The sequence below is a fragment of the Phyllobates terribilis genome, unplaced genomic scaffold (genome assembly GCF_046119375.1).
Source record: "Phyllobates terribilis strain yellow unplaced genomic scaffold, ASM4611937v1 Scaffold_2__4_contigs__length_985480577, whole genome shotgun sequence".
NCBI classification, from domain to species: Eukaryota; Metazoa; Chordata; class Amphibia; order Anura; family Dendrobatidae; genus Phyllobates; species Phyllobates terribilis.
In genome coordinates, this window is record NW_027362762.1 from 932,374,036 (window position 1) to 932,399,529 (window position 25,494).

Here is a 25,494-nt window from a genome sequence, read left to right on the forward strand (position 1 = left end):
ATCTCTGCAGGTTTCTGTGGTATCTGCAAGGACGTCAGCAGCCGATCCTCTTAAGGCCCCGTCACACTTAGCGACGCTGCAACGATCCCGACAACGATACGACCTGTCAGGGATCGTTGCTGCGTCGCTATGTGGTCGCTGGTGAGCTGTCAAACAGGCAGGCTCACAAACGATCAGGGAAGCAGCAACATTGTGGAAAGAATCTTTCCACAATGTCCTGCTCCTGGTTACCATCCTGCTGAAGCAGGAGCAGGCTGGTAACTATGGTAAACATCGGGTTACTAGGGGCACACGGGCTCCTAGTAACCCGTTGTTTATCATGATTACCACTCTGCTACAGTGAGCGGGAGGTTACCGCTCACTTTAGCAGGCTCGTAACCATGATAAACAACGGGTTACTAGGAGCGCGTGTGCCCCTAGTAACCCGATGTTTACCATAGTTACCAGCCTGATCGCTGCTCCCGCTGGTCACACACAGCGATGTGTGCTGACCAGCAGGAGAGCAACGACCAAAAAATGGTCCAGGACACTTTGCAGCGATCAGCAACCTCACAGCAGGGGCCTGATCGTTGCAAAGTGTCACACATAGCGACATCGCTGGTGAGGTCGCTGTTGCTTCACCAAAACCGTGACACAGCAGCGATCTCGCTAGCGATGTCGCTATGTGAGACGGGGGCTTTAGTCCTGTAAGTCTGTGGGGAGGGACCTTTGAGGATTGGACTTGTTTCCTCCACATCCCACAGATGCTCCATCTCTGCAGTGTAGCAGGGGCATTATCCTGCAGAAAGACGGCACTGCCTTTAGGGAATACCTGTGCTGTAAAGGGTCTGTAGAATGATTAGAAAGGTTGTAATGTCACATCCACATGATACCAGGACCTAAGGTTTCCCAGAACACTGGTCAGATCATCACTCTGCCCCCACCAACTTGTTTTCTTCCCATAGTACATCCTGATGTCACCCAGCAGTGTAACTAGTGTCCAATGGGTCCTGATGCAAAATCTGGATCTGGGCGCCCCGTACATGGTGGTCAGATGTATGGGCCCTTGTATCTTTCTAAATCCTATAAAGACATAAGTGTTTGCCCCCCCCTTTCATTATGTAGTAATGTCCCCCATCCTGTACTAATGTCCCCCATCCTAGGCCCCTTCCAGGTATATATGTCTGTCCATCCTGGGCCCTTTCCAGGTATATATGTCAGTCCATCCTGTGACCCTTTCTGGTATATATGTCCCCCATTCTGGGACTCTTTCTGGTATATATGTTCCCCATCCTGGGCCCCTTCCCGGTATACAGTATATGTCCCCTTTCTTGGTATATATATATATATACCCTTGCAGGTATATATGTCCCCAATCCTGGGCCCTTTCTTGGTATATATGTCCCCCATTCTGGTATATATGTCCCCCATCCTGGGCCCCTTTCAGGTATATATGTCCCCCATCCTGGTATATATGTCCCCCATCCTAGGCTCCTTCCTGGTATGTATGTCCCCAATCCTGGGCCCCTTCTTGGTATATATGTCCCCTATCCTAGTATATATGTCTTCCATCCTGAGTCCATCCAGGTATATATGTCTCTCTTCCTGGTATATACAGTTGAAACCAGAAGTTTTCATATACTATATAAAAAGATACATCTGCATGTTTTTCTCAATATCTGACATGAAATCAGAATAAACCTTTCCCGTTTTAGGTCAATTAGGATTACCATAATTTTTAATATTTGTCAAATGCCAGAATAATGAGAGAGAGAGAATGATTTAAGGGATTTTTATTACTTACTGCAAAGTGAAAAGTTTACATACACTAAGATTACTATGCCTTTAAACAATTCTGGACTGCCCATATGATGAGGTCATGTGTTTGGAAGAAATCAGCCAAGATATTACGAAGAGAATTGTGGACTTGCACAAGTCTGGCTCATCCTTGAGTACAATTTTAAGATACCTGAAGGTGCCTAGTTCATCTGTACAAACAATTGTAAGCAAGTACAAACAAGATGAGAAGATGATGGGGGAAGCTGGTAATATTGTGTCAATATCCACAGTGAAATGAGTACTGTATCAATATGGGCTGAAAGGCCACTCAGCCAGGAAGAAGCCATTACTCCAAAAGAAACCCAAAAAAGCCAGATTAATGTTTGCAAATGCACACAGGAACAAAGACCTTAATTTTTGGAGACATGTCCTGTGGTCTGATGAATCTAAAATTGAACTTTTTGGGCATAATGACCATCATTACGTTTGGAGGAAAAAGAGAGAAGCTTGAAAGCCTAAGAACACCATCCCAACTGTGAAACACAGTGGTGGCAGCATCATGTTGTGCGGTTGTTTTGCTGCAGGTGGGACTGGTGCACTTCACAAAATAGATGGCATAATGAGAAAAGAAGATTATGTGGCAATACTGAAGTAACATCTCCAGACATCAGCCAGGAAGTTAAAGCTTGGGCAGAAATGGGTCTTCCAAATGGACAATTACCTGAAGCATACTGCCAAAATGGTAACAAAGTGGCTTAAGGATAACAAAGTCAATGTTTTGGAGTGGCCATCACAAAGCCCTGATCTCAATCCTATTGAAAATTTATGGGCAAAGCTGAAAAGGCTGCGAGCAAGGCGACCTACAAACCTGGATCAGTTACACCAGTTTTGTCAGGAGGAATGGGCCCAAATTCCGACCAACTATTGTGAAAAGCTTGTGGAAGGATATCCCAAACGTGTGACCCAAATCATTCAGTTTAAGGGCAATGGTACCAAATACTAATGAAATGTATGGAAACTTTTGACTTTGCAGTAAGTAATAAAAATGCCTTAAAACTCTTTCTCTCTCATTAGGCTATGTGCCCATGATCCAGAAATGCTCTGGATTTTTCCTGGGCGTTTCTGCATCTTCCTGGCAGAAAAAACGCATGCGCATTTTACATGCGTTTTTTCTGCCAGGGACAAACTTTTGTGAAGCGTTTTTAGCATGCGATTTCGCATGATTTTGTCAATCGCTTTTCCAAGCAATTTTAGAATCACTTGGAAAAGTGCTTGAAAGTTGGTCACACAATATAAATCCATGTAACCGGCATGGATTTATATTGTGTGACCAACATAATGTTAAAAAAAAAAGAATTAGAACGTAAAAAATAAAAAATAACCTTATACTCACCTTTCCGGAGGCGGCCTTGATCTGCTCCCGGTATCGCTGCTGGCTCCGTGGCGGGTACCGGTAATGTAAAAGGACCTTCCATGACGTCAGCGGTCATGTGACAGGTCATGCGACTGCCAACGTCAGCGGTTGCATGACCTGTCACATGACCGCTGACGTCATGGAAGGTCCTTTTACATTACCGGTACCCACCACGGAGCCAGCAGCGACGCCGGGAGCAGAGCGGGGACCATCAGAAGGTGAGTATAAGGTTATTTTTTAGTTTAATTCTTTTTTTTACTTAGATGTACTATGGTACCCGGGTCTGGAGGAGATTCTCCTCTTCTCCAGACCCGGGTACCATCCGCGCATTAATCGCATAAGATCCGCATGACCACATGTAGTCATGCGGATCTTATGCGATCCAATGCAAGTCAATGGCGGCGATTTTGCAGCGAAATCGCACTAGAATTGGTCTTGCTGCGAGTTTTACCGCAATGCGAATTCGCAGCGGAAATTTCAGAATGATGTGCACAGCACATGCGGATTTGCATTGCAGTAAATGGCAGACCTATTACAAGCAATTTTAATGCGTTTTTGCGGCGTTTTCGCAGCGAAAATACGCTGCAAAAATGCATTAAAATCACTTCGTGTGCACATTATGGTGCCCAGGATTGTGCTGCAAACCGTGAAAGGGAGGAACCTACAACTAACCCACCCAGTGGGACTATTGACAAGTTTATTATGACATCAAAAAGGTGAGTGCACTTATTTAATATATATTTGAATCTTGATACTGCACTTAGATTCTGCGCTCTCTCCCCTCTCTCCACTTTTCTTATTTTATATGAAATTAATGTAGTTAACAAGAATTGACTTGTTTAACTGTACCACTGAGTCTGCATTTTCTGTGCTGCTGCATTCTCGCACCTGTTTTACAGGACTGACTGATGATCTCACCAGGTCCGGGGTCAGATGTTTTGGTCCCACCATGAAGGCAGCTCAACTTCAAGATAACAAGAAAATGGCCAAAGATTTCATGCAGAGGCTTGACATCCCGACCGCAAGATGGAAATCTTTCACTAACCCTCATGAAGCCTGCAGCTTCATCACCTAGTAAGATGACGCCTTCGTGCCTGGTGTTACATAGGAGTTGCACCATTATCGTGCGTCTTTCGTACATAACTAGAATTCATCGGGCCCCTTAGAGAAGATAGGAAAGGGACGGTCATCCTGGTAAGAGCTAACTATAGAAATGCAAAAGTTTATGGGTTAGTGAGAATATTCTTGGTTCGGGGTATAGAGAGGTTTATGGATTCCATACCTAGCATCATTGGTGATAGAGGGTGATGTTGACATGTGGGCAGGGTTGGACTGGCCCACTAGAGAATCGGAGAATCCTCCTGTGGGCCCTGGCTTCTTCTTCAGGAGAGTTCATAGTGCAAACCTTGCAGCTGCTATGGGGCTCTTGAATGGGGGAGAAAGGTGGGCCCTCAGAATCAAATCCTCTGGTGGGCCCCATGTTCTTCAGTCTGACACTGCATGTGGGTGCTGTACAGTGGTGGTGGTGCTGGATACAAGGTGCATGTGCTCCTCTGCGGGAAGTATTAGGTCTGTACAGTGCAATATTATTACAGTGCAGACTTTCCCGCTCTCGTGGTAAAGGCCGTGACATCCTCCTCTGGAAGAGACTTCTACATCACCAGAGATAAAGATGAAGCTTGTAGAGCCGTACAACGACTGACACAGGTAAGAGACAACCCTGTGATAATGGATCTTCATTATCTATGAGGACAGATTTTATTATCATAGTCGAAGGCCTCCAATGTGGGCTCTGAAAAAAGGAAAAACCAGGGTCCACACTACACACAGAGGAAAGTAGAGACCTACATTCTCCTGTCAACCATATCTGAGGCCACCAATCATTCCATATGCCCATCAAATATATGGGGGGCGAGATTGTGGAGCAGAGTGAAATAGTCGAAGGGCCCCGACCATTTATTTGTCTGTGTGGGACCCACATATTAGACTGTCCCCATAGAGCAGACACTTATGGTGCACCCTATCTGAAAATCTCTGAGACCTATTAGCTGGTACAGGGCTATCTGTAGCTATCACTGGGTCATATTCAGTAAAAAAGACGAGCCAAAGATGCCTGGGCAGAAAACTCTGCAGAGTTGACACGTAACTGGAAGAAGACTTCATAGTGGTCTGGGCCATATGGAAGAGTTGTGAAATACAAATAAATACAATAAGATTATCAAATATTTTTCCTTTATTTGAGACTTTCTGTACTGGGATCAACTGGTGGTTCACATGGTGCTAAAAGTTGGTCATGGTGTCATAGTATTATTTGATCACAGTATGGCAGTAGTATATGGCTATAGTATGATAGTGTTTGTTTTTGTTTTTTTTCGGTAAACCCATGCATAAGTCTGTCCCATAGACATGAGTAGAATCTATGGACTGATCCACCGGGATCCATTAATTCTCCATATGGTGGTGATATTTGGTGATTTCTTTGCAGGACTGGATACTTGGAACATCGATCACCTTAGTAGTTGAAGAGCGTCTAGAAGGAAAGAATTACATTGTGAGTCTCCATTATATTAGTCCCCGCCTGTCATGACCTTCTGATGGCATTATACAACCAAACAATAACAATAAGTCTTCTCATATGATCTCCTTAGGAAATGAAGAAGGAAAGAAAGTCTTCTCTAACTCTGTCTTTATAAATGTCTTCTAGTGTCTGTGTGTGACTGACGGCGTCTCGCTGGCCCCATTGCCCTTTGTGCACATCTCCAAACATTGTATTTTACAACCTGCATCGCCGGGAGTCATCCAAGTAAGATCTGATAGACACAGAAAAATAAGAAATACAGAAGGTAGACATGATAGTCTGTACACTCAGTCCCATCATATGCTTTTGTAAATCCACATCACTTGAGATCGCCAATGCAATGGCTTCGACTAGGAGAGCACAATCTGAGGCCACATTGTTAGGGTCCATTCGCACAGCGGCTTTCGTGTACATTGGAGGAAGGCTATGTTGGAAGGAACAGGAGAGGCTACAGCCTGTGCCTTACATAGCTGCATGCGTGTCACCGGCAGTGAGCAAACGGTGCAGAGATGTGGCTGAGGGGTCATTGGCAATGATGCAAAAGTTCAGCTTGACCCACAGTTTGATCCTCACCAAAATCTCTCTATAAATTTATGTATATATGAGTAAAGGTCAAACACACAGACGTATTACAGCTGCAATATGGCTCTGAGAGCGCTGAGTGCGATCTTACTTTACCTCCTTATGTCTCTGCTTTCATGTGAAGGAATACAAAGGTCTTCACTTTTCTATGTGAATCCTTCAGGAATCAAAAATGATGTCTTCCCCATCACATGTCGTATTATAGAGGTATTATAGGGAAAACACCTGCATGGTACAATGCTGTACATACCAGATATTAGTGGTTATTTCCTTCTAATATGACTTTTTTATTGTAGTTTTGCAAAATTTCAGACCCCAGCATTAAATAAGCCCATTCCAAACCTCAAATTAAAGGGGTTGTCCACTACTCGAACAACCCCTTTCTTAAATACTATATTCCTCAATGTAAAATAAAAATACCCTATACTCACCTCCCATACTGGCACCTTTCCAGCGATGTCAGGGCTGGGTCAACCAAGCTCATGTGACATTGTTATGCCCCTTTAAATCCAAATCCTAAAATAAATTTGGACCCCAAGAGCGGACCCCAAAATGAATTTAGACTCTAGACCGTATGCCAAAGTTAAATCAAATCCCAAAATAAATTAGGAGAGAACTAAAATGAAGTCAGACCTAACCCTTACCCTGGGTCCTGATGCTTATAGCTACCTCACTGGTACCCTAGTGCATGTTTCCAAGATTGGAAAATTACATATCTAGCCGCACTGGGCATGGGTGCTGATGACAATCTATGACGCTGAGGAATACGATTATCACATGTATAGATACATTTTTAATATTATTATTATTATTATTTTAGTATATTTGGCTAGTCATCAATTGGACTAACGTCCTCTGTTTGGTAGTTGTCAGAAAAAAATTCTAAGAAAATTCAGGACAACATTCTGCAGAAAGCGATAGATGCCATGAGACAAGAGGGCTGGCATTACAGAGGTAAGAGTCCCAGGCTGATAGAGTCCCCTTTATGCTAATGAGTGTCTCCTATATTAATGCTGAGCTCCGCATGGTTATACCCGTCTGTAATGATAATTACCCCGTGTCCACTGGTGCAGGAGTCTCCTCTCCCCAGGAACTGCAGTTATAGCAAGAATGAGGAATTGGTCCAATGATCATGAAAAGTGAGTGGCCGGGTGACCATGGTCTTCTCTCTCATGTCTCACAGTAAAATAATTTTATGCTTTGAATGGAAACAGAACCCTCCAGGATATCCTTTAGTTTATTTTCCCTCCATATATTTGAGATATTACTTTTCTTCCTCTTAACTTAGCTCTACATGTTCGGGCCGGTGAGCTTGTGCTTGTGCATGGCAGCCAATCTGAGCAAGCCGTAAACCTAACCAATGCTCAGACAGACGCAATCAAATCATTCAGTGAGATTATTCATTTTTATTGATCAATCAGGATACCAAAAAACAAGAAAATAAAACATATACATATAAACATACAAAGGACAGTTTAAAAACACGGGCAACACGGTGTATGCAGCAAGAGGTACACATGATAAGCAAGACCCAGAAAGAGTAAATCAAGCCAACAGGTTCTGTGATAAATACACAAACACTATGTCACTCCAGTTAATCAAAAGGAGCACATTAGCATATGTAAAAGTCACTATAAGGTGCAAGTGCAATTAAAGGATTTATTTACCCTAAAGTGACTCAGTGCTATGTATTTAACCCAGCTGAGCAACAAAGGCCTCAAATGGAGAGTAAATAAATAATAGTCTATGGCCAAACAGAATAATTAATGAGTGAACAGATCTAAAGTGGCATAGTGCTAATCTGTGTTTATCCAGGCTTTCACTTCTCAAAGAGGAACCACACTGTCACAAGGTAAGTCTATCCATGGATGTAAAGTGCAATGCACATAAAGTGACATGGTGCAAAAATGTCTCACAACTTATGAGACTACATGTCAAATATTAAGTAATATACCTGAATTCATGCCGCAAGCACCGTGTGCAATGATAGCCCACACCCCAACGCGCGTTTCACAAATACGCTGCCTCAGGGAGTGATACTGAGTAAAGGGTGTGTGTAGTCTAATATATAACTTGTATGAGTCATGTGATCCATAACCGCAGATGCTTTCTGTCGGGCGCATGATTGCATCCTGCTGCCACGGCTGCGCGCCCACCGCAAGCACAGCCAGTCGCCCGCGACGACGCATGCCGAGCACGCGCGAGCACGGCGGAAGGAGGACATGCACATGCATCCCGGAGCCATATTGCTAGAGGGCAAGCAAAAGGGCAAACACAATCAAGCTGAAAAAAGGCAGGTACATAACCATATGCATACAACAAATTGTCATTAAATAACCCAAAGCCTAGGCATAGGAGAGATCTTTATTTTATATAAAATAACAAGCTAATGCCCCATCTAATGATCAGCATACAATATACTAGGTCCACATAGGAATTTTTAATTATTTTGCTTAGAATTGTGTGTAACATAGTTTTTACATAGTTTTTACATAGTTTTTAAGGTTGAAGGAAGACTAAGTCCATCTAGTTCAACCCATAGCCTAACATGTTGATCCAGAGGAAGGCAAAAAAAAAACATGTGGCAAACACTAAGCTCCACATTTGGGAAAAAAATTCCTTCCCGACTCCATACAATCCAACTAGTTCCCTGGATCAACGCCCTATCAAGGAATCTAGTATATATAACCTGTAATATTATACTTTTCAAGAAAGGCATCCATGTCCCTCTTAAATGTTAGTAGTGAATCACTCATTGTTACGGATCCCGGTGGTGGAACCTCTGTGCTGCGGTGCAAGGAGGGACCCAGAGGGGCGTAACTAAGTACCAACTCGGACCGACCTAGGTCGTACGGCGGATATCGACTCCATGACCAGGGAGGAACCGAGCAGAGGGACCAGGTGCTACTCTGGGGACGACCTTGTAAGAGAGCAGGTGACTCCCACGGGTCAGATGGCTGGGACTGACCGATACTGCAGATGGGCACAGCAGGCAGGCTGATGAGTGATCCAGGTAGAAGAACTGGCAGAGACAGCAGGCGACAGGCGGGAGCCTCTAGGTAGGCAGTCAATTGGTCACGGGAAGTGACGGGAAGGAGCCTCCAGGTAGGCTGACAGGTGGTCACAGCAAGTGACAGCAGGAGCCTCCAGGTAGGCACGGCAGGTAGCAAGCAGGGGCCTCCAGGTAGGCACGGCAGGTAACAGGCAGGTGCTTCCAGGTAAGCAGGCGGGCAAAGCCCATAGACAGACTGGCGGACTGAACGGAAGACAGACTGTCGGGCTGGAGAGTAGTCAGGCTGGTGGACTGGACTGAAAGTCAGGCTGGCGGGCAGGACTAGTAGTCAGGCTAGCAGCGGGACCTGAGGGCTGAAGCAGAGGTAAGTACACTGTGCATCAACTATTGCTCGGGCACCTCCATATTGGAGGAGGTGCTTTATATATGGGAGTACCTATGGCCATTGGCCGGGGACTCCTTAGGGCGGCGCGCGCGGCCCCTTTAAGAGGGAGGGAGCGCGCGCACCCTAAGCACAGTGCCGGGAAGCTGCGCGCGCCGGCAGAAGCAGGAAGAGGAGCGCTGGAGGACTCTGGGCGGGGTGTGCGGCAGTGAGAGGGACAGCGTCTCTGCCTGGCAGAGGGCAGAGATGCCGATGCTACAGTACCCCCCCCTTTACGCCCCCTCTTTTTTAGGCCAGAAAGAAATTTTTCAAGGAGAAGCGGGGCATGAATGTTCTCCCTGGGTTCCCAAGTTCTCTCCTCAGGGCCAAACCCCTTCCAATCCACCAGAAAAAAAGTTTTTTCCTCTTACCCTCTTGGTGGCCAGAATGTTCTCTACCTCAAAAACGTCCTCAGCGGAAATCGGAGCAGGGGGAGTACCTGGATTGTTGGAAAAAGAATTAAACACAACTGGTTTGAGGAGAGATACGTGGAAGGAGTTGGGAATCCGTAAGGTGGCTGGGAGTTTTAACTTGTAGGCCACTGGGTTGATTTGTTTGAGGACTTCAAATGGACCGATGAACCGAGGGCCCAACTTGTAGGAGGTTATTTTGAGCCAAACATGTTTGGAGGAGATCCAAACCTTGTCTCCCGGACGGAATTGAGGCGGATCCAGACGTCTCTTGTCAGCATATCTCTTCATCCGCTCGGACGACTGAAGAAGTGCGGACCTAGTATTCTCCCAAATGGTGGAAAATTCGCTGACCAGAGACTCCGTGGCAGGGTTGTCCACAGAAGCGGAGATGGGAAACGGAATCCGGGGATGTTGACCATAGACTACAAAGAACGGGGACTTGGAAGTCGATTCGCTCTCATGGTTGTTGTAGGAGAATTCGGCCCATGGGAGGAGGTCCACCCAATCGGTATGGTGAGCATTAACAAAGTGCCGGAGGTAGCTGGTAAGAATCTGGTTGATATGCTCCACTTGGCCATTGGACTGTGGATGGTAAGAGGAGGAGAAATCCAGGGTGACATCCAGCAGCTTACACGTAGCCCTCCAGAAGCGTGAGGTGAACTGAACCCCTCGATCCGACACAATGTGGAGGGGTAGGCCATGGAGACGGAAGATGTGAAGGAAGAAGTCCTTAGCCAGCTCTGATGCAGACGGGAGACCAGGCAGAGGGATGAAGTGGGCCATTTTAGAAAAGCGGTCGGCAACCACCCAAATGACTCTACAGCCGGCAGAAACAGGGAGATCTGTAATAAAGTCCATAGCAATGTGTTGCCAAGGGGCAGCAGGTACGGGAAGAGGCAAGAGGTGACCGGCTGGAAGATGTCTGGGAACTTTGTTGAGGGCACAAGACGAACAGGCCGTGACAAAGTCTACCACATCCTTGCGCATGGTAGGCCACCAGTAATGCCGGGTAATGAGCAGGAAAGTTTTCTTCTGACCGGCATGGAGGAGGTGCTTTATATATGGGAGGACCTAAAGCAATTGGCCGGGGACTCCTTAGGGCAGCGTGCGCGGCCCCTTTAAGAGGGAGGGAGCACGCGCGCCCTAAGCACAGTACCCGGGAAGCTGCGAGCGCCGGCAGAAGCAGGAAGAGGAGCGCTGGAGGACGCTGGGCGGGGAGCGCGGCAGTGAGAGGGACGGCGTCTCTGCCTGGCAGAGGGCAGAGACGCCGATGCTACACTCATTACAACATCATGCGGCAGAGAGTTCCATAGTCTCACTGCTCTTACAGTTAAGAATCCCCGTCTGTGATTATATTTAAACCTTCTTTCCTCCAGACGTAGAAGATGCCCCCTTGTCCCCGTCTCAGGCCTCAGAGTAAAAAGATCAGAAAGGTCTTTGTACTGTCCCCTCATATACTTGTACATAGTAATAAGATCACCCCTAAGCCTTCTTTTTTCCACAGTAAATAACCCCAAGTGTAATAGCCTGTCTTGGTATTGCAGACCGCCCAGTCCTCTAATAACCTTTGTCGCTCTTCTCTGCACCCGCTCTAGTTCAGCTATGTCTTTCTTATACACCGGAGACCAGAACTGTACACAGTATTCTAAGTGTGGTTGCACTAGTGACTTGTATAGAGGTAAAATTATGTTCTCCTCATGAGCATCTATGCCTCTTTTAATGCATCCCATTATTTTATTTGCCTTTGCAGCAGCTGCCTGACACTGGCCACTAAACGTGAGCTTGTCGTCCACCAATACACCCAGGTCTTTGTGTGTGTCTGTCTATATTTTTTCTAATGCATATTTTTTCCTCCAGTAGTGTGGCTAGGATTTATGGCCATGTTTCTATAATGGTTCTCCAGCTATTCCTTTATTTTCCTGATATGATTTTTTTGTGATGACGTTATGTTGATGGAACCACCTATTGGATTCCCTGTGCTTCTGACAACATCAGGACAGCTGTAGCCTTGTATTGCTGACATCTGATTTCACTCCCCTTCCGTGGATTGCGGCACTGTTCGACCTATGTGGACCTGATATATTGTATGCTGATCATTAGATGGGGCATTAGCTTGTTATTTTATATAAAATTAAGATCTCTCCTATATATTTATATATTATTATTAAGCCTAGGCTTTGGGTTAATTAATGACAATTTGTTGTATGCATATGATTATGTACCTCCGTTTTTCGGCTTGATTGTGTTTGCCCTTTTGTTTTCCCTCTAGCAATATGGCTGCGGGATGCGTGCGCATGTCCTCCTTCCGCCGTGCCGGCGCGCTCTCTGCATGTGTCGTCACGGGTGGCGCGACTGGCTGTGCTCGCGGTGGGTGTGCGGCCGTGGCGGCAGGATGCAATCATGCACCCGACAGAAAGCATCTGCGGTTATGGATCACATGACTCATACAAGTTATATATTAGACTACACACACCCTTTACTCAGTATCACTCCCTGAGGAAGCGTATTTCTGAAACGCGCGTTGGGGTGTGGGCTATCATTGCACACGGTGCTTGCGGCATGAATTCAGGTATATTACTTAATATTTTACATGTAGTCTCATAAGTTGTGAGCCATTTTTTGCACCATGTCACTTTATGTGCATTGCACTTTACATCCATGGATAGACTTACCTTGTGACAGTGTGGTTCCTCTTTGAGAATTGAAAGCCTGGATAAACACAGATTAGCACTATGCAACTTTAGATCTGTTCACTCATTAATTATTCTGTTTGGCCATAGACTATTATTTATTTACCCTCTATTTGAGGCCTTTGTTATTCAGCTGGGTTAAATACATAGCACTGAGTCACTTTAGGGTAAATAAATTCTTTAATTGCACTTGCACCTTAGGGCCCCGTCACACTTAGCGACGCTGCAACGATCCCGACAATGATACGACCTGTCAGGGATCGTTGCTGCGTCGCTATGTGGTCGCTGGTGAGCTGTCAAACAGGCAGGCTCACAAATGATCAGGGGAGCAGCGACATCGTGCAAAGAATCTTTCCACGATGTCCTGCTCCTGGTTACGAGCTTGCTGAAGCAGGAGCAGGCTGGTAACTATGGTAAACATCGGGTTACTAGGGGCACACGCACACCTAGTAACCCGCTGTTTATCATGGTTACCACTCTGCTACAGTGAGCGGGAGGTTACAGCTCACTTTAGCAGGCTCGTAACCATGATAAACAACGGGTTACTAGGTGTGCGTGTGCCCCTAGTAACCCGATGTTTACCATAGTTACCAGCCTGATCGCTGCTCCCCCTGGTCACACACAGCGATGTGTGCTGACCAGCGGGAGGGCCAACGACCAAAAAATGGTCCAGGACACTTTGCAGCGATCAGTGACCTCACAGCAGGGGCCTGATCGTTGCAAAGTGTCACACATAGCGACATCGCTGGTGAGGTCACCAAAACCGTGACACAGCAGCGATCTCGCTAGCGATATCGCTATGTGAGACGGGGGCTTTATAGTGACATTTACATATGCTAATGTGCTCCTTTTGATTAACTGGAGTGACATAGTGTTTGTGTATTTATCACAGAACCTGTTGGCTTGATTTACTCTTTCTGTGTCTTGCTTATCATGTTTACCTCATGCTGCATACACCGTGTTGCCCTTTTTAAACTGTCCTTTGTCTGTATGTTTATATGTATATGTTTTATTTTCTTGTTTTTTGGTATCTTGATTGATCAATAAAAATTAATAATTTCACTGAATGATTTGATTGTGTCTGTCTGAGCATTGGTTAGGTTTACAGTTTGCTGCTTGTTTTGCTTGGACTATGCCATTAATAGCATTATACAATATAAGATGATGATTGGGGTTTGCAATCCTTCTTTATGTTTGGTATTAATCTGAGCAAGTCGAGCTGCAGAACTTTGTGTGGGCATTACAGAACCTGTGTAGGAAGCTGAGCTCCTTCCACATAGCAGATGAGGAAGGGGAGGTAGAGTATTATCTTTCTTGGATCTTCATCCAGCCTTAAATTGAAAGCAGTTGTCCCCTGGTGGAGATATTATTGCTGGAATTTTACATTTTGGAACTTTTTGGAACTTGGACCTCAACCGGATGTCTAAGAGAGATGTGACACCAAATGAACCAATGACATGGGCTCAATAAACTCACGGTGTTTCCTAAGTGGTGGTCCACTCTCCATGACACCCACATGCCCTAAGAGTCATAGTTAAGTGTGCACAATGGAGCCATGCAGAACCTGTGACCATGTGGACATGAGGCCACCTATCTCCTGACACGAGGCAAATGCAGTGAGGACACTTAGTGAGGATCTAGTGATAGATGTCCCAGAGGTATTGTGCCCCTATGTGGTTCAGAGCTACACACAGAGACACTCCTCATCATCACATATACTGTAACCAGGAGAATTGCTGATGGCTTTGTCCATTATGTCCCCAGGTCTCTTTGGAGTCAAAATCATGATGACAGGAAAAGGTCCTATTGTCCTTGGATTTATATGTACCTTTCAAGATCTAAAGAACCAGGTAAGGTAAACCCATGTGAGTACTGGAGAATCATACCCTCAGTATCCCCGCCAAAGAGTTCTGATGCCATCTGTATACAGAGGGCGAGGCAAATTTAACTATGGAGAAGTAATAGTATTTGGCATCAAAGTGAGAGTCCAATTCCTACCAAAAAGTCAGTGTGAAATTGGCCTGTGGATGAAGGGAGTGGACCAATAACCATAGTCTTCTTTTGGACACTCTCGGCAAAGTCAATATTCTATTTTAACCCTGTGCCATGCTGTTGGAATATGTTTAATGCAACAACTCCATTCTTGTGTATGTAAATGTTCTATTGCTAGGTTTGTGTATTGTCTATAAAGTTAAAAAAAAAAAACTCCCAGAGGCTCACACACAGAAAAGACCATGTGACTGTGTTCAGTTTCCTGTGTCTGTGCATGAGAGGAGAAGCAGCCGCTGATGCTGCACAGAGACACTTAAGATCTGTATATTCCTGATTCCACAAAGCCTATCATATCTGTACCTGTTTATAGCTAATTAAAGCTTTGTTCTGTTGTCAACACGCTTTGACAGTATCCTGAATAATCCGCTGCCAACAAGTTATGGGCCCAGCGTGACACAGAACCCCAGGGAGTGACACAGAAGAGTAATACAGCAACAGAAGTCCAAAGCAAAAGCAGCACAGAGCAACAGAGAAGATGTCCACAAGCAGGGATCACTGCAAGTTCTCAGTGCAAAGTCTCACCAATCAGAATTATCAATCTTGGAAATTTAAGGTGAAAATGCTGCTCATAAGAGAAGGTGCGTGGAAAAAATACGCAGGAACAAGTGCCTCATCCATTACCAGATGAATGGCTAGAGAAGGATCAGAAAGCACAAAGCACTATCTCCCTCAGTGTAGATGATGATCAGATTGTGCATATATGTAAATGTGCGACTGCAAAAGAGATGTGGGATGAATTACAGAAAGTGCATGAAAGATCAAATCTCAGCAATAAACTTTATCTCATGAGAAAACTGTATCGGTCTAAGCTAAGTGATGGGCAGAATATGCAGGACTATATAAGAAACACCCTAGAGATTGTGGTGCATCTCAGGGGCATTGGAGAATAAATTAGAGACTTTCATGTTGCTGCACTACTATTAAGTGGTCTTCCAGAAAGTTATGACACACTTGTCACTGCACTAGATGCACGGCCAGATGATGAGCTCACACTAGAATATGTCAAAGGCAAGCTTGTAGATGAATTCAAGCGAAAAACACACAATGTAAGCAGCAGTAATGAATCAGAGTAGAAACAACATTAAAGACACAGGACTTTCCTAAAAATAAGAGCAATCTAAGGGAAACTCGTGAATGTTTTGTCTGTAGACAGCCCGGCCACCTTAAAGCAGACTGCAGAATTTGGAAAGCAAGAATGAGTCAGCTTGAAAAGCAGAACAGTGATCAAAAGGTGAAAACAGCTGTAGAGGAAAAATCTGCATGTGTTGAAACTGCATTTGATACCAGTACAGGCTCATCTGCAAAGCATATGTGGTGTATAGACTCTGGTGCTAGCAACCATATGATGAATAACAACTATGATGACTTCAGAAGAAGTAGGAGACGGCTATCTCCACTGTCCAGTTTCCTCAGCGCAAAGCAGAAAGATCCCAGTAATGGATGTGTAGCACCCTGAGGATTCGGCTGCTACAGGGGTATTGCACCTCAACCCAGAGGTGTGATATTCCACTCCCGGGTAAGGATGGAGTGTGGAACTGAGCTCGGTAGGCTGCATGCACTACACACATCCCATTTCCGAGGAGCAGGCCGACGGTACTCCCACTTAGAAATGTGCAGGTACGACCGAGTCTGTTCCTGGCTGGAGTGGGAGGGGGGTGGTACATCCCAAGTAGTGTAGGGGCAGATAGGGGGAGCAGCCTGGGTAAAGATAGGAGCTCATTGGGTGCTGGTCACCTGAGCTCACACATAGAGGGTGTATATAAGGTGGGCACCATCAGAGAACAGTGTCAGTCTGTCAGAGTAAGAAGCAGAGGAGCAGAGCAGCCCCAGAGAGAGAGAGGAGAAAGCAAGAGAGACCCAGAGGGGGAAACAGAAGAGAGGACTCTGAGACCCCAAATCCAATCACCGGGTGAAGAGTCGGCATCAGGGTACCGGAACCCAAGCTGGTGGGGGCAAAAGCACACCCCAGCCAGAGACCGGAGGCCGTGGGCAGCGTCTGCCACGGTCACCCACCACATCCACCCCGAAGGCATACCACGTGGAGGGTCAGGGAACCCAAGGCCAAGGGTCTCCCAACAGAAGGCCCGAGGGAGCTGGACCTGGGTGGATCACTAGTGGGGACGGCCAGAGAAAGGACAGAAGGAGAGCTCAGGGTCACGCTCCAGACTCGCTTGGGGGTTGGCTGGATCCAGGACCTGGTGGATGCAGCACGGCTCGGGAGGTCACTTGAAGCTGGAGTGACCGGAACATCAGCAGTGAGTAAATACCCTAAACTGCATAACCCGACTCTGTCTTCCTTTAACACCTATGCTGCACCACCACAACCCCCATCCTCTGCACCTGACCCCCTGAGGCTATACCCCACCCGTTGGGGGTTATACCATCAAAAGCTGCACCTACACCATCAGCCTCAGCGGACCCTGCTGCAGCGGCGGCCATAGTGACCGCAATACAACGGGTGGCGTAGTCGACAATAAAGAACTTAATAACATCTGTAGGACTGCCACATACAACTGAGTTTGACACCCTGGGCACGGACCGGGTCACAGCCACTCGGAAGACTACAACTCCCATCTGATCCGGCTCCGGATATTCCCCCTAAAGAATATGGCCCAGGGGGCGCGTCAACTTTGGCGTAGTCGGCAGGATTACGTGCCCGCAACAACCGGGTACTGCGTGCCTGAAGAAAAGAACGAGTTTACCTCAAAAAGAAGTCTCCTGCCGGTTCCGGAGGGTCCCCGCCATCGGACCCCATCACAGGTCGATTCCAGCCGGTTGTCCGCCATTAACCGCGTTTTCCCGCCATCTGCAGAGTTTCCCGCCACTGGGAAGCGATTCCCGCCATTTCCAAAGGTTTCCCGCCTTGGAAGAGCGGACGCCATTATGGGCGTGCCAGAGGGTGGCGAGAGGCCACCTCCCATCGTGGGCCAGGACCGAAAATGGCGCCAAAAGTGGAAACCGCCCCCACCAACAGAGACTGTGATGCTAGAGGTGTCTGTCAGCGTGAAAGAACTGCCCCTGGAGCTGACAGTCACCAAGTGGCCCCGGGACCGCCCTCGAGGTGGGAGGAGACGAAAGGAGAGAACAAAGATGGGTGTCGCTTGGAGCAGTCTAGAGCGAGCGCACCCGGGGGCAAGAGGCCTGGAGAAGAATATCGGAGGAGCTTACCCGGAGATGGCGAGAAAGCAGAGCAGCACCGGCCCGTTGGCCAGGAGCCTGCTAGAAACAGAGGAGGGAGAGCAGAGCAGCACCGGCCCGCTGGCCAGGAGCCTGCTGGAGACAACTGTAGGAGAGCAGAGCAGCACCGACCCGTTGGTCAGGAGCCTGCTGGAAACAACGACCCCACTAGGCCTAGTGGAGGTCCTAGCACAGCTTCCCCGAGACCGGGAGTGTGCGCAGACCGCTCTGGAGGGCCTCGCAAGGAGGATGGCCCGGGTGCAGCAAGAGACGTTGGCGGCGTGGAGCCGTGAGATGGCCCAGCAGACCGAGACCTGTCAGCGGAGCACGCCACCCGAGACGAGGAGACAGACCGCCTCTGAGGATGGCGCGGGAGGACTGAAGGCCGGAGACGGCGCCGAGAAGGGAGCCGAACGAGTGGAGGCAGGTAAAGGGGACGTCTATACCCCAAACCGGGAAACCGCGTACCTGCCCCAGCTCCCCGTCGCAGAGCCCGAAGTCTATCCTGCCGTGCCCGTCGCTGCAACGTCACCGCCGCAGACTAGGCCTCAAACGGGAGCCGCGACCCCCTGTGACGTCACACGCCTCGACCCCGAGAGTGACCAAGCAGGAAGTACCACCAGCCTGGTCGCAAGGCCTAGTACCCCCGGGCGCCGCAATACCAACAGCGCCCCCTACCTCCGCGGAGCCCCCGGCCTGGTCGCAGGGCCAAGTAGCCCAGGGTGCCGCCGTCCTTACGGTGCCCTTCACCTTCCAGATACCCCAGGCCTGGCCGCAAGGCCCGGGCAACCCGGGCGCTAACACCACCGCGCCCATAAGACCAAGAGTGCCGCATCTGGGAGAGGACCTGTTTACCCAACACACGTGCCCGGATGGGCAGCCTTTCATCTGGCCCCAGGAATATCATGAACTGGAACGGCAGAGGAAGGCTGGGGCCATGTGTGCACCCCTGATCCCGGCTCCAAAGCCCGTAAAGAGGATCTCGCCCCCGCTAGAAGAGGCCCAATTTGAGTGGGACCCCACCGGAGAAGATCTCATGGGGTTCACTCAGGAGACTCGGGCAGCTGCAGCGGAGCGTGCTGAGTGCTGCCGCCAACAGCTCGAGGTCTTCGAGAGGGAGCGGAGAGAGAGGCGGGTCCGGGAACAGCAAGCTCAAATAAGGAGCGCGGAGCAGAAGAGCCGGGCCAGGAGAGACCCCCGTGCAGCGCATAGTCCCCGCACCACCGGGACTGTGATAAAGTTTAACCTGCAGCATGGGTGTGGCTTCATCCGAGACCAACACACCCTAGCCAGAGACCGGAGGCCGTGGGCAGCATCTGCCACGGCCACCCATCACATCCACCCCGAAGGCACACCACACGAAGGGTCAGGGAACCCAAGGCCAAGGGTGTCCCAACAGAAGGCCCGAGGGAGCTGGACCTAGGTGGATCACTGGTGGGGACGGCCAGAGAACGGGACAGAAGGAGAGCTCAGGGCCACGCTCCGGACTTGTTTGGGGGTTGGCTGGATCCAGGACCTGGTGGACGCAGCACGGCTCGGGTGGTCACTCGAAGCTGGAGTGACCAGTACAACATCTGCAGTAAGTAAACACCCTTAACTGCACAACCCGACTCTGTCTTCATTGCCGTCTGCACCGCACCACCACAACCCCCATCCTCTGCACCTGTCCCCCCTGAGGCTATACCCCTCCCGTTGGGGGTTATCCCACCAAGCTGCGCACCCACCATCAGCCTCAGCGGACCCTGCTGCAGCGGCGGCCACAGTGACCGCATCACAACGGGTGGCGTAGTCGACACAAAAGAACTCTTAATAACATCTGTAGGACTGCCACATAACACTGAGCTTGACGCCCTGGGCACGGGCCGGGTCACAGCCGCTCGGAGACTACAACCCCCCCCATCTGATCCGGTGCCGGGTATTCCCCTCAAAAAGGAATATGTCCCAGGGGGCGCGTCAGATGTTCTCTATGCTCCCAGTCTTGAAAGCAATATTCTGTCAGTAAAGAAGCTTACACAAAAAGGGAATGTAGTTACTTTTAAAGATAACAGCTGCAATATATCAAAGAAGGGTCACACCCTTGCAGAAGTAAAAATCCAAAATGAACTTTATCAGCTAAAATGCAAAGAAAGAGTGTACAGTGCTAGACAAGACCTGCATAAGAACTGTATCCATATATGGCACAGACATCTTGGGCACAGAGACCCAGAAGCAATAATGTAGTCAAATGATGAAGTGCACTAGCTGTCTTAAAGGGAAAATGTCCAGAAAATCCTTTACTAGAGTAAGCAGCACTAGATCTGCACAGCCACTGGATTTGATACACAGAGATGTTTGTGGTCCAATGAGTGTTCAAACTCCAAGCAAGAAGAGACATTTTCTCACAGTTATTGATGACTACTCCAGATATACAGTTGCCTACCTGCTTCACAGTAAGGATGAAGTTCCACAGAAACTTGAATAATATCTTGCTGTAGTATTTAGCAAATTTGAAAGAATGCCAAAAGCCCTGCGTGCAGATAATGGGACTGAATATACAAGTGGTAAGGTGCAAACCATTTTGAAAATTGTGTCCCAGACTACCATCCCATACAACCCAGAACAGAATGGCATTGCAGATAGAAAGAACCGCACTCTCTGTGAAAGTGGAAGAAGTATGTTGTTTGATGCGAATCTACCTACAATGTATTGGGGAGAAGCCATCACGACAGCTTGCTATCTTCAAAACAGACTGCCCGGTAAAGCCACAAATAAAACTCCATATGAGCTATGGAACTGTGAGAAGCCTAAACTGAAGCACCTAAGGATATTTGAAAGCAAAACGTTTGTGTATGTTCCCAAAGAAAAACTTTCCAAGTGGGAATCACATGCAAAGCAAGGAGTCCTGGTGGGCTATAGCAAAACTCAAAAGGGATACAGAATCTTGCACCCAGAGACCAACACAGTAACAATCAGCAGAGACGTAGTGATTGATGAAAAATCAGTTTCGCTCAAATTCCATGAAGTTATCCCAGTCATTCAAGCCTAGAAACAAGAACAAGAATCACCAAACCCAGACACTGAAAAAGAAAACACTTAAGTCTGGATAAGCTCTGAAGCCAGCAAGAAAGAAACAGAAGAACCAAGTCAATGTCCAATCAGGAGATCAGAAAGACTAAACAAAGGTATCCCAGCTAGATGCCTTTCTTATATGGTCAGAACACTTCCTGAGCCAGAGCCATGGCAAGAGATGCAAGAACTGCCTGTCCACGAGAAGCAGAAGTGGATAAATGCCGCTAATGAAGAGATGGAGTCCCTTCACCAACTCCAGACATGGGAGCTTACGGAGCTACCACAAGGAAAAAGAGCTATCGGATGTAAGTGGGTCTTCAAAAACAAATATGACCCAGAAGGTAAAGTTCCCCGGTTTAAGGCAAGATTAGTCACAAAAGGGTACTCGCAAAAGTATGGTGAAGATTATGATGCTACATTTTCTCCAGTTGTTAAGCAAACTACATTCAGAACTTTAATGTCCGGAGCTGCAGTTCAACAGATGACAGTGAGACATTTTGACATAAAAACAGCCTTCCTACATGGTGATATTGAAGAAGAGTTGTACATGAGCCAACCCGAGGGATATATTAAAAAGGTGTTTGTAGAATGCAAAAATCTTTCTATGGACTTAAGCAGTCAGTTAGAGCATGGAACTCAAAAATGAACAAAGTTTTAATGGATGAAGGATTTAAAGGGTCTCAAGCTGATCCATGTTTGTATATGAAAATTGTAGCAAAGGAGTGGATGTATATTCTCCTATAGGTAGACGATGTAATCATGTCTCATCGAGATGAAAAGGAAATTACAAAGCTAGGTGAAATTCTCAACCAGCACTTTGAGACTAAGGACCTTGGAAATGTGACGTGTTATTTTGGAATCCAAATCCAGAGAAAGGAAGATGGGAGTTTTCTTCTTAATCAAAGTTCTAAAATTTCTGCAATCCTGAACCAATTTGGACTGTCAGAAGCCAAAGGTGCATCAACACCAATGGATCCATCCTACTTAAAGTTGGAAGGAGAAGATCTGTTACCCACCAATGAGAGTTACAGACAAGCAGTGGGGGCGCTTCTGTATATAGCAACCACAACTCGTCTAGATATTACAGCCGCAGTTGGAATTCTCTGCCGACGTGTAAGCAAGCCACGCCAAAGAGACTGGAACGCAACTAAGAGAATTATACAATATCTTAAGGAAACTCAAAGGCTAAATCTTAAGAGATCTGCATCAGGAGATCTCACTCTCAGAGGTTATGTGGATGCAGATTGGGCTAGAGATACAAGTGATCGGCAATCAACAAGTGGTTACTTGTTCAAGTTAGGAGAAAATTCAATTTCTTTGTCCAGCAGAAAACAAGTGTCAGTCACATTGTCTTCTACAGAAGCAGAATATATGTCAGCTGCTTATGCAAGTCAAGAAGTTATTTGGTTGAAACAACTTTTGGAAGATTTCGGCAAGCCACTAGCTCAGCCAACAGTTATCTATGAGGACAACCAATGATGTATTAAACTTGCCAGCAGTGAGAAGATTAGCGCAAGGACTAAACACATCGACTTTAACCCCTTTGCAACCCATGACGTCTTAGTAAGTCATAGGACTCCTCCCCCGGTTCAGTGAGGGCTGCGGCACTGAGCCCGCACTGAACCGAGCACATGTCAGCTGATTCTTACAGCTGACATGTGCCCGCAACAGCCGCGGGTGGAATCGCGATCCACCCGCGGCTGTTAACATGTTAAATGCCGCTGTCAATCTCCGACAGCGGCATTTAACGCGCGTTTCCGGGAAGCGCGTCCTAAGCCCCGCCCATCGGTGACCCCGTCACATGATCGCGGGTCACCGATGGGTGGGCATGACAACCCAGGGTCTGCAGCAGACGCCTGTGGCTGTCATGATCTGGTCGCTATGAACGCCACCTAGTGGTCGGCGCTCATAGCACAGGACCAATTCTGCTATATGCAGGGGATCTGCTGATCATCTGTATGTAGCAGAGGCGATCGGACAGTTGCTGCTTCTAGTCTCCTATGGAGATTATAGAAGCATGCAAAAAGTGAAAAAAAAAACGTTTTTAAAAATATAAAAAAAAATTAAAAAATATAAAAGTTTAAATCACCCCCCTTTCGCCCCATTCAAAATAAAATATAAAAAAAAAACCCTACATAGACATATTTGGTATCGCCGCATTCAGAATCGCCCGATCTATCAATATAAAAAAAGAATTAATCCGAACGGTAAACGGCGTAACGATAAAAAAATTCTAAACGCCAGAATTAAGTTTTTTGGTCGCCGCAAAACTGCAATAAAATGCAATAACGGGCGATCAAAACATCGGATCTACCCCAAAATGTCATCAATAAAAACGTCAGCCCGGCGCGCAAAAAATAAGCCCTCTCCCAGTCCCAGATCCCAAAAAATGGAGACGCTACAGGTCTTAGAAAATGGCTCTATTTTTTTTACCAAATTTTGGAATTTTTTTCACCACTTAAATATAAATGAACCTGTACATGTTTGGTGTCTACGAACTTGTAATGACCTGGAGAATAAGAAGGGCAGGTCAGTTTTAGCATTCAGTGAACATGGTAAAAAAATAAAATAAAAAACAACTGTGGTATTGCACTTTTTTTGCAATTTCACAGCACTTGGAATTTTTTTCCCGTTTTCCCATACACGATATGGTAAAACTAGTAATGGCGTTGAAAAGTACAACTCGTCCCGCAAAAAATAACCCTCACATGGCCATATTGACCAAAAAATAAAAACGCTATGGCTCTGGGAACAAGGGGAGCAAAAAACGAAAACGCAAAAACGGAAAAAGCTCTGGTCCTTACATCACCACTTACGTGACTTAGTAGAATGTGGTGTACTAGAGTTTGTTTATTGCGAGTCTGACAAGATGTTAGCTGATGGTATGACTAAACCATTGCCAAGAGCCAAGTTTGAGGACTTCAGAACCACAATGGGACTAACAGGATAAGTAGTTGTTGAGTGGGGGTGTTGGAATATGTTTAGTGAAACAACTCCATTCCTGTGTATGTAAATGTTCTATTGCTAGGTTTGTGTATTGTCTATAAAGTTAAAAAAAAAAAACTCCCAGAGGCTCACACACAGAAAAGACCATGTGACTGTGTTCAGTTTCCTGTGTCTGTGCATGAGAGGAGAAGCAGCCTGCTGATGCTGCACAGAGACACGTAAGATATGTATATTCCTGATTCCACAAAGCCTATCATATGTCGCAGAGTGCATCTTCTTACAGTCACCGCTGTACTTACGAGAGCTTCAATCTGCAAGATATCTTGAGTAAACAGTATTTACTTCATACTGGTTAAACATGAGACACATTCAGGAAAGAAAAGAAAGAACACAGGAAGTAAAAGCAACCAACAATTGAGAGCTTTCCTCTCCCACATTTCAGCAAGCATATAACTATATACACTATCGCCATCTGCTGTCTGGTTAGTATAAAGTCCTCCTTTCACTTATAATAAGTTCTAATCTGTTGCATATGCCAACACCCTTTCTCAACAGTAAGGACTTATTCAATCAAACCCAACTTTTTTATTAGTCTCTGATGTTTATCAGCATTCAACGCCTTCGTGAAGATGTCTGCTGTCATTTCTTCAGTAGGACAATACTCTAACTTCAAGACTCCTTGTTCCTGATGATCTCTCCAGAAATGATATTTCACATCAATATGCTTGGTTCTTGGATTGACTCTTTCCATCTGAGCAAGAACAAGACATCCTTGATTGTCCTCTTTCAGTTTTGTTGGTTCCAACTGTGGTTGTCCTAATTCTGTCAACAATTGTCTTAACCACAGTACTTCTTGACTCGCATGTGCTGTGGCAACATATTCTGCTTCTGTTGAAGACAGTGTCACAATTGACTGTTTCTTACTTGTCCAACTTATTGGTCCACCTGAGAGAAAAAAAATATGTCCACTGGTAGATCTTCTGTCAGTTGGATCTCCAGCCCAATCTGCATCAACATATCCTGTTAAAATGCAATTATCACTTGTGGGTAATTTCAGCTTAACATTGCTAGTTCCTTTCAAATAACGCATTACTCTCTTCACGGCATTCCAATCAGCTTTATTTGGTTTTGATACCTTTCTACTCAGGATTCCTACTGCTGCTGCGATGTCTGGTCCTGTAACGGTCGCTAGATACAGTAGTTTTCCTATTGCTGTTCTGTATTCTTCATTATTTGGTAGCATATTTTCTCACTGTTCATCTCTTTGAGATAATTAGTTTCCATTGGAGACTTTACTGTTTTTGCATCCTTTAATCAAATTTTTCTGTTATGTCTAGAATCATGTGATTTTGATTCAGTAGGAAACTTCCGTCTTCTTCTCTTTCTACCTGTATTCCTAGGT

General features: G+C 46.5%; 1 protein-coding gene across 2 annotated transcripts in view; it reads left to right on the top strand.

The window, feature by feature from the left end:
* The window catches only part of LOC141237437 (trifunctional purine biosynthetic protein adenosine-3-like), a 94,415-nt gene that overhangs the window by 16,859 nt on the left and 52,062 nt on the right, over window positions 1-25,494 (top strand). For both annotated transcript variants that reach the window (XM_073668341.1, XM_073668342.1), the window contains exons 4-9: window positions 4,072-4,246; window positions 4,768-4,879; window positions 5,658-5,723; window positions 5,877-5,975; window positions 7,199-7,286; window positions 14,634-14,719. In XM_073668341.1, the coding sequence (XP_073524442.1) occupies window positions 4,072-4,246; window positions 4,768-4,879; window positions 5,658-5,723; window positions 5,877-5,975; window positions 7,199-7,286; window positions 14,634-14,719 (626 nt within the window). The remainder of the gene's footprint in view (window positions 1-4,071; window positions 4,247-4,767; window positions 4,880-5,657; window positions 5,724-5,876; window positions 5,976-7,198; window positions 7,287-14,633; window positions 14,720-25,494) is intronic.